The sequence below is a fragment of the Pelobates fuscus genome, chromosome 11 (genome assembly GCF_036172605.1).
Source record: "Pelobates fuscus isolate aPelFus1 chromosome 11, aPelFus1.pri, whole genome shotgun sequence".
In the NCBI taxonomy this organism is placed as follows: domain Eukaryota; kingdom Metazoa; phylum Chordata; class Amphibia; order Anura; family Pelobatidae; genus Pelobates; species Pelobates fuscus.
The window spans coordinates 120,115,570-120,125,279 of NC_086327.1; the positions used below are offsets into that span (position 1 = coordinate 120,115,570).

At 38.3% G+C, this 9,710-nt stretch overlaps 1 protein-coding gene across 3 annotated transcripts in view; it reads left to right on the top strand.

Annotated features, from left to right (window-relative positions):
• LOC134577595 (nicotinamide N-methyltransferase-like) overlaps positions 1 to 6,706 on the top strand; it is a 32,181-nt gene extending 25,475 nt beyond the window's left edge. For all 3 annotated transcript variants that reach the window (XM_063436424.1, XM_063436425.1, XM_063436426.1), the window contains one exon: positions 4,245 to 6,706. In XM_063436424.1, the coding sequence (XP_063292494.1) occupies positions 4,245 to 4,680 (436 nt within the window). In that variant the 3' untranslated portion in view covers positions 4,681 to 6,706. The remainder of the gene's footprint in view (positions 1 to 4,244) is intronic.
• The last annotated feature ends 3,004 nt before the right edge of the window (positions 6,707 to 9,710 follow it).

Sequence of the window (9,710 nt, forward strand, 5' to 3'; positions counted from 1 at the left end):
ATGCAAATTTATTTGAATATGCAAATTAACCAGCCTTGCTATTCAGGTAGTGCATATTGCTGGTGCTGCCAACAGATGGCGCTGCACAGGCTCCATAGACAAATCCACCTAGTTGGTAGCAATCCTCAGCAGACACAACATTTATGTAACATTTCCTATATTTGATGTCCAATTTACCGACTATTGTTAATTGTTCAAGCTACTAGCTTGGGCCTTGACTTAATAAACTTTCCAAATGAATCATTAGTATTTGAGAAGAAGCTGGCAAAGGAGAGCAGACAAAACATTTAATAGTATACATACACAGTATAAACATAGTTACATAGTTACATAGCTGAAAAGAGACTTGCGTCCATCAAGTTCAGCCTTCCTCACATATGTTGTTGCTGTTGATCCAAAAGAAGGCAAAAAACCTAGTCTGAAGCGCTTCCAATTTTGACACAAACTAGGAAAAAATTCCTTCTTGACCCCAAAGTAGCAGTCAGATGTCTCCTTGGATCAAGCAGCTATTACCCCACTAATTAGAAATTATATCCCTGTATGTTATGTTTTTGTAAGTATTTATCCAATTGCAGTTTAAACATGTGTAGTGACTCTGACAAAACCACCTCTTCAGGCAGAGAATTCCATATCCTTATTGCTCTTACTGTATAAAAACCTTTTCTTTGCCTTAGATGAAATCTCTTTTCTTCCAGCCTAAATGTGTGACCTCGTGTCCTATGTATAGCCCTGTTTATGAATAGATTTCCAGATAAAGGTTTGTACTGGCCCTGAATATATTTGTATAAAGTTATCATATCCCCTCTCAGGCGCCGTTTTTCCAAACTAAACAGATTTAATTTTTTTTAACCTTTCTTCATAACTAAAATGCTCCATTCCTTTTATCAATTTTGTAGCTCGTCCCTGGACTTTTTCTAGTGTCATGATATCTTTCTTTAGAACAGGCGCCCAAACTTGCACAGCATATTCAAGGTGTGGTCTTACCAGCGATTTATAAAGAGGCAAAATTATATTTCATCCCGAGAATTTATGCCCCTATTTATGTATGACAAAACCTTACTGGCTTTAGCAACTGCAGATTGACATGGCATATTGCTGCCTAATTTGTTGTCTATAACAATTCCCAAATCCTTCTCATGTGTAGTTATCCCTAATTCACTACCATTGAGTGTGTAAGTTGCTTGTGCATTCTTAACCCCGAAGTGCATAACTTTGCATTTCTCTACGTTAAATCTCTACATCCTGCACCTATAATGGGCACAGGGTGACTGAGACATATGACTAATCCAGGGCACTACATAAAATGTCTGTATCAAACCCCAGGTGATGGTGACTAACGTCACAAATGTTGAGGGGAAATTGTCATGTACCAAAACCAATGCAAGGTAACTGACAAGAAGAATACAAAGTAATAAATATAAAAAACCGGGCTGCATCACATACAGAAGAGCGACTTAATCATAATTGAAAATACGAAATGGTATGTGAGCGCTCCAAATATAGAATAAAATAATGACCACTAAAGCACTGTACCCCAATCAATATATCAACAGAAACGCAACTGGATCAGGTAGCAACGCGGGGTTAATATAAATTGATAAGTAAATTACATTAGTAATGTTGTTATATGTCAAATGTATAAAACAATATTTATTAAACATAGAGACAATATAGTAACATCAAATCAATATTGCGACAATAAAATGTATAAACCAGCAACAAAATGTCCAGAGCAGATGTTTGAAAAATAGTAGACACAGTGTGGGGCCCCCTTACACTGGTGAAATGGCCACTGGAGAAAAATTGTGCACATATAAAATAATAAAAAATATATAGTAAATAAAAATGATAAAAAATCCCCAGACTCCTACACTATCCCTGCCGGGGGGAGCTTGTAAACCGGTCAAACTACCGGGTCTGGGCTCAGGGGGTTGCAATGGGAATAACCCAGAGTAAAAATATATATATATATAAATACTCTGGGGATCAACCAGAGCAACTTACCCCGTTCGCCCGACCTTCGAGTGAGGTGATGGGAGCACACCAACGCCTGGACACGAGATGTGCAGGGACTAACGATCCAATCACGACAGCTACCACAAATCACTACCGGACCGTAAATAAAGGACCGGAAAGGAGGTACAGCACAGAGCAACGGATAGAAGAACGTCTACGCGTTTCGTCCTTGCTAGAGGACTTTCTCAAGACAAAGTTTTACTATCACAGAACTGGGTATATATACCCTCTCTTAAAGTGGTCATAATTAATTAATTACGTAAGAAAATTAATTAAAAGTTATCAGTACAACGAGTATACAAATGATAATAAAGATACAACTATCAGAGTTATTGGAATCATTATTAATTCTGCACAATATACAAATGAATAAAAAATAATAAATATATAATACATGGATGTACACATTTATATTAAATAAAGACCAACTTCACCCTGTCAAAAAGCCACCGGATAATAGGTGGAACGAGCTTTCAAGCCTGTTGATATGCTAGCTTCCAGGACCTCTTATGCATCAACCTCTATAGGGAACTCAGTTTGTTCGCTGAGGAGGCCCATTCAATTTCTTAGAATAATTTTATCCTGTGGGTTATTTAAAAAAACAGGGCATTCATTGACACTATTGGCCTCCTTGATGTTAAAAGACCTCATGAGGGTAAGTTTCCTAATAAACTGGTTGAGATCTCTAAAGAGGTCTAGAATCTCAGGGTTCCTAGAGGGGGCAAAATTCAGGCCTTTATTAAGTAAAGAAATCTCAGGAGTAGTTAAAATATGAGTCAACAAATTGTATACTGATTTATTATTTATTTTATTGAGTTTGTATACTTTATAGTACTAATAATGACTTTATTATTTTTGCTATTTGTATTTACTAATATTCCTAATTCCAAGGGTTATATTTATGATAGGATGAAGTGAGCCTTTGATTAATATAAATATGTATATTTATGTATTAGATATATATCCATTTTTTATTCATTTGCATATCAGCAGAATTAATAATGACTTCAGTAACTGTATTTACCAATATTCCCAATTTTAGGGGTTATACTTTTTGACAGGGTGAAGTTAGTCTTTATTTAATATAAATGTGTACATCCATGTATTATATATGTATTATTTTTTATTCATTTGTATATTGTGCAGAATTAATAATGATTCCAATAACTCTGCTAGTTGTATCTTTATTATCATTTCTATACTCGTTGTATTGATAACTTTTAATCAATTTTCTTACGTAATTAATTAATTATGACCACTTTAAGAGAGGGTATATATACCCAGTTCTGTGATAGTAGAACTTTGTCTTGAGAAAGTCCACTAGCAAGGACGAAACGCGTAGACGTTCTTCTATCCGTTGCTCTGTGCTATACCTCCTTTCCCGTCCTTCATTTACGGTCCAGTAGTGATTTGTGGTAGCTGTCGTGATTGGATCGTTAGTCCCTGCACATCTCGTGTCCAGGGGTTGGTGTGCTCCCATCACCTCACTCGAAGGTCCGGCGAACGGGGTAAGTTGCTCTGGTTGATCCCCAGAGTATTTATATATATATTTTTTTTACTCTGGGTTATTCCCATTGCAACCCCCTGAGCCCAGACCCGGTAGTTTGTCCGGTTTACAAGCTCCCCCGGCAGGGATAGTGTAGGAGTCTGGGGATTTTTCATCATTTTTATTTACTATATATTTTTTATTATTTTATATGTGCACAATTTTTCTCCAGTGGCCATTTCACCAGTGTAAGGGGGCCCCACACATTGTCTACTATTTTTCAAACAACTGCTCTGGACATTTTGTTGCTGGTTTATACATTTTATTGTTGCAATATTAATTTGATGTTACTATATTGTCTCTATGTTTAATAAATAATGTTTAATACATTTGACATATAACAACATTACTAATGTAATTTACTTATCAATTTATATTAACCCCGTGTTGCTACCTGATCCAGTTTCATTTCTGTTGATATATTGATTGGGGTACAGTGCTTTAGTGGTCATTATTTTATTCTATATTTGGAGCGCTCACATACCATTTTGTATTTTGAAATTGTCGTGTATATGATAATGCTTTGTGCGGATCAAATCAGATGGGTATTTATGTGTCTTACCATGTAAAGATTAATGCAAATAATAAAGTTGGTTTTTTTCTATGTTATTTGTGGATCAGTAATAGAATTTACATAGAAATCAGAGCTGTTTCATAATTAATATCCATTTTTGTTCTCCAGTGTTAATTTGGCAGAAAAGGAAGAGAAACTTCGCAAAACTGTGCAGCAAGTTTTGAAATGTGACGTACTGAAGAAGAATCCATTTGAGCCACTTGTTCTTCCACCAGCTGATTGTCTAATAAGTTGTCTCTGCTTAGAGGCTCCATGTAAGGACGTGGCTTCCTATTGTAACACCCTGAAAAGCCTTAAGGACTTGCTCAAACCAGGAGGCCATGTCATAATTCAGAGTGCACTAAATACTTCGTTTTATTATGTTGGGGGAAAAAAGTTTTATTGCTTGAGTATAACAAAGGAAGAAATTGAGAAGGCTTTTGTAGAAGCTGGTTATGAAATTGTGAATTTAGAAGTGAAGCAGCGTGAAGATAAGTCTAGGCTAGACGTCTCCGATTATGACAGCTACTACTGTGTTCATGCCCGTAAACCATGCAGTGTATAACAGTGTTCTGCAACCTTTTAACACACGTGGCCCGGCGAAAAAAAGGAGAAATATTTTGCGGACCGGTTTCAGGCTGAAATAAAAACCAATGGTATGTGTGAGGGGTGTTGTGTGTGTGTAAGGGGTGCAGTATGTGTGTATGAGGGTGGTGTGTGTGTATACAGGGCAGTGTGTGTGAGGTTATGGGGGCAGTGTGTGTGTGTTTGAGGGGGCAGTGTGTGTGTATAGTTGCAGTGTGTGTGAGATGGGGGCAATGCGTGTGTATGGATGCAATGTGTGTGTATTGGGGGTAGTGTGTGTATTGGGGCAGTGTGTGTGAGGGTATGGGGCAGTGTGTGTATAGGGGCAGTGTGTGTATGGGGTGCAGTGTGTGTGAGGGCTATAGTGTGTGTATGGGGCAGTGTGTGTGGAGGGGCAGTATGTGTGTATAGAGACAGTGTGTGTGGGGGGTGGTGTGGGGGGGTGGGCAGTGTGTGTGTGTGGGTGCAGTATGTGTGTATTGGGGCAATGTGTGTGTGGGTGTATAGGGACAGTGTGTGTATGGGGAGCAGTGTGTGTGTATGGGGTTAAATTATTGTGGGTCTGTGGGGTTGGAGGGTTGATTAATAAATTATAAAGAAAAATGTAATTACAGTAATAAAAATAATAATTTTGATGTCCCCCTTCCCTGCTTACCTTTGCCTTGTGGTCCGTGGGGAAGGCCTGGTGGTCCAAGTGGTAAGAGATAACTCTAGCAGCTCAGGTTAGAGTTCACTCTTGTGAGATTTGGAGCGTTGCCACAGTAACCGCAGCAACGCTCTGAGTTTGCGAGAGGAGAACCCAGCGGAGCTGCAGGTTAGAGCTCCTCCAAGTCCTCTCTCTCCCCCTCATTTCCCTGCTAGCAGGCCGAAGAGGGAGAACTCTGATCTCCCCTCCGGTCCGGCAGAGCCAGCAGGGGAGAGGTAGGCACGGACGGTTCCCGGTACTATGATCATATGATCATATGATCATAGCACCAGTGAAATATTTTGCGCCAATTTATTGCCAGTCCGTGAAAGCTTTCACCCAACGGATAAAGTCGGGTGAAAGCTTTCGCGGACCAGCGCCAGTCTGTGGACTACCAGTTGAAGACCACTGGTCTACAACTTTTTCATCAATAATGGTAGATGTGAGCTTTTATCTTTTATCAAAGAATAAAACATGTTTACGATGATAAAGTGCATTGCAATATGATTTATCAGTTGATCACAGTTGGATTTTTAGCACATGATGTGCAAATACACAATATATTAGTGGATATTTCCCTTTGTAAGCACATATTTCTTTGTAAATAACTAGGTATTCACATAAAATATCCTCTCTCTCTCCTAAAAATAGCACAACAAACATCTTTTAGCTTTGCAAATATAATTCTGTGTGCTATCTCAAATGTTACTGTCCACTGAAATGTGTGGAAATGTCCATGTGCAACTCGGTGAAGGGTATGTGCCCATATATGATCTCCATATAGCACATTATATACCATGAAAGCCTTTACTTACAAAAACACAATCACTACTACAGTGTTTAGGTAATGTTCTATTTTTGTTCTAATGATCAGCTTTAATACTAGCTATGTATCAGGTTATACATTACTTTGCAAATAATGCTAATGACAAACATTTGCTCTTAACAGCGATCTCTAATCCATTCTGGCTCCTGCAATGTTATTTTAGATATATTAATGTTTTTCTAGCACATATAATTTGTGAATCTGTGTTCAATAAACAATGGTGGAAAAACATTTTATACATCTTGTTAAAGATAATCATACTACTTTTACACTTTTTTTTCCTAATTCATTACTATGTGTTATTGCAAGAATAAAGTTAGTTTGATATTATGTGTAGTATTCCCCTCTATCAATACACTATTGCTCCTATTTTCTATTCTGTAATATCACCATACATTATTTTCCTATTGATGAAAACGGTGATAATTCCATTAAGATAAATAAAATTGTCTCTGTTTATGCTTTCATCTTATGTTTTATGGAAAAGGTACAACTACTAAAATGGTAGTAGGGTAGCAATTGGGATCCCTGTAAGTTCCGTGTTCAAATGAGGTAGGTTCTCAATGGTCCTTCAGTTTTCCATTCCAAGAATCCTTTTCGCGAAGATGTATATTAAAGACTAGGGTGACCTCTCTCAGGTGGAGGGGGATGGGAGGGTCGAGGGAGCAGGGGAAGAGGTGGAGAGGGGGTTAAAAAATGGAAATTGAATATGGAAAGTTTTGTAGTATGTTTGTAGTATGTTTCATAGTCTTATGTATCCTTTACAAACCCTTGAAATTGTTCACTTATTATGAAATATAATAACTTGCGTCCATCAAGTTCAGCCATCCTCACATATGTTTTTGCTGTTGATCCAAAAGAAGGCAAAAAACCCAGTCTGAAGCGCTTCCAGTTTTGCAACAAACTAGGAAAAAATGTCCTTCTTGACTCCAAAATAGCAGTCAGATGGATCAAGCAGCTATTACCCCACTAATTACAAATTATATCCCTGTATTTTATGTTGTACTGATATAAATCCAAATAAGGATTGTCAAATTAAAGTCCCTGCCAACCCCTACACCTTTAGATATTTGTGTATAATAAAAATAATCTAAATTATGTATAAGCGCTATTTGAAACTAAATTCTGTATAAATTGTGCAAAGTGAATTTAGACTGTAGCTGTGTCCACGGTTCATGGATTGCCTTCCTAATAACACAATTTAAATGCAATCAGTAGTGATAGTGCAGTGGAGTGCTTTTAAAGGGACACTCTGAACCCGTGAAGAGCTTTAGCCTTCTGAACTGCTTTATGTGTGAAGAGTGTCTCCTCTTTTTTTTTTTTTTTTTTTTTAATTCTTTATTTTGGTTGTGCACGGAGTGAACAAATAGCCGGCGTGCGCCACAACAGCGACATCCGGTAGAATAGGTAAACAATTGATATGGCATGTTATGGCATTAGATTTACAGGCACATTTTTATAATATTCAAAAACAGTAGCTCAGGTTCACGCTTGGTTTGAAATATGGTTGCATATTGCCCATGTCATGGAGAAACAGGTAGATAAGAAACCTATGAAGGGAGCATGGTATGTGCGTGAGAGTGTACATAGAATGTTAAGAAATAGAGTGTTTGATAAGTACATAGGCTGATAACAGAAAAGCAGTGTCAACAGTAGATATTTTGCTTGAGCGCTGAATATGCTTAAAATTGCTTAGAATATGCTTAAAGTATGCTTAAGATACGCTTATATTAACCACCCCATGTTTACCCAGGAACAGTCAGGTAAGAGTCCATGTCGATATACAGGATACAGTATGACCCTTCAGTGAGCAGTGCAGTATGTTGTATTGTGGTAAAATGCTTAATGGCTGCCTCTGTGCTGATAGTCCCATTGGGTGACCTGAAAGGGGGGTCGCAGTTCCATTTCTGGGTCACTTGTGTTCCAGCTGAGCACTAGACTTGGGCCTGTGGTGAGTCCCGGTTGTAGTTACTGTGGGTGGGTCATTCCTCCACTTCAGGCTCCCAACGGGGTACTGGGCTGTGTGCCAGGGTGGTCCGAGGCGTGTCTCCTCCTTTTTTAAAGAAGATTGTCCTTTTGTCAAGAAACCTGCACTTTTTATAAAAGGTTTGTTTGCTGGGCCTATGTTGCCTTTGAGATGGTATGGCAGTCCAGAAATGAAAATGACCCTGTCAAAAATAGATGACCCAGTATATTCCAAATGGGATATGCCCTAATTTTTTAGCATTCACTTAGTCACAAATCCTGACCAAACTTAGTGGTCATATTTGTTTTTTGCATTTTTCACACAAAGTCTTCAATTTTTGTGATATCACTATACATTTTACTGTTTTAAAACACTAATATTTTTGTTTAGTAAAGTCACACGAGTTCAATGGTACCCCCCATGTACAGGTTTTATGGGGTTTTGGAAAGCTACAGGGGCAAATATCGGGCTTGCCCATTTCAATTTGCCAGATTGGTTTGCTAGATCTATGTTGCCTTTGAGACAATATGGCAGCCCAGGCATGAGAATTACCACCATCTTGGCATACCATTTGCACAAGTAGACAACCCACGGTACTCAAAATGGAATATGTCCATTAGGTTTTATTAGCCACTAAGTCACAAACCATGGTCAAACTTTTTTTTTTGCATATTCACACAAAAACTGCACTTTCACTCATGATATCATCCTCATTATACTCTTTACTGTTTAAAAACACTAATAAAAAAATGCACGATCTTAAGCAAAACATGAAGTGCTGCGAGTACTCAGAGAGCCGGAACCGCTTAACATAAGTCGGCGATGATGACGGTGATGGCGTCAGTGTAAGTGTAAGTAGACTGCTGTGACACGTTTGTTAAAACCAGAACTGAAACCAGAACTATACTATATTATATTATTGAATAATGTATTATAACATATGTTTTTTTTTTTTTTATTCTTTATTTTTTGTGCGTTGAGATAAACACAGACAAGCTCGTGGTGCCCCAAAAGCAGTCCTCGAGCGTATTTTCGTGCATGACAGTAGGAGCAATGGGTTAATCGGCACATTTTTAGTATAATAATTGTGGCTTGATAATCATATTCATTAAAACTGCGTTTTGGTATGGTCAATATTTATGGTTTTAGCTAACGTTGCTGCAAGTTACAGCACTGTTTAACAAACATATAACACGTTTTACTCTAAGCTTAACTTTAGTGACACTATGCTTGGTTACACATAGATGCTTCACCCTTCCGCCCCTATATCACACATGTACAGGTTAGTAAGGCAGGTCCTGTGAGACTAGGAGAATTTCAGTTGTGCCCTATCTTTATTATTTAGAATTACATCGGTATGGCATGTTGTCAAGGTGAGCGTCCGCGTTTGGCTCTGATTAGCCTATGCCCTATGTGGGCTTAGTGTGCTCGACTGTCCGCATGTGTTGCGACATTGGTAGGTGCTGTACGGCAGTCCGGGAGTGGAGTGCGGCATCGGGCATGAGGCATCTAGAGAGTGGAGCCTCGCGGGAT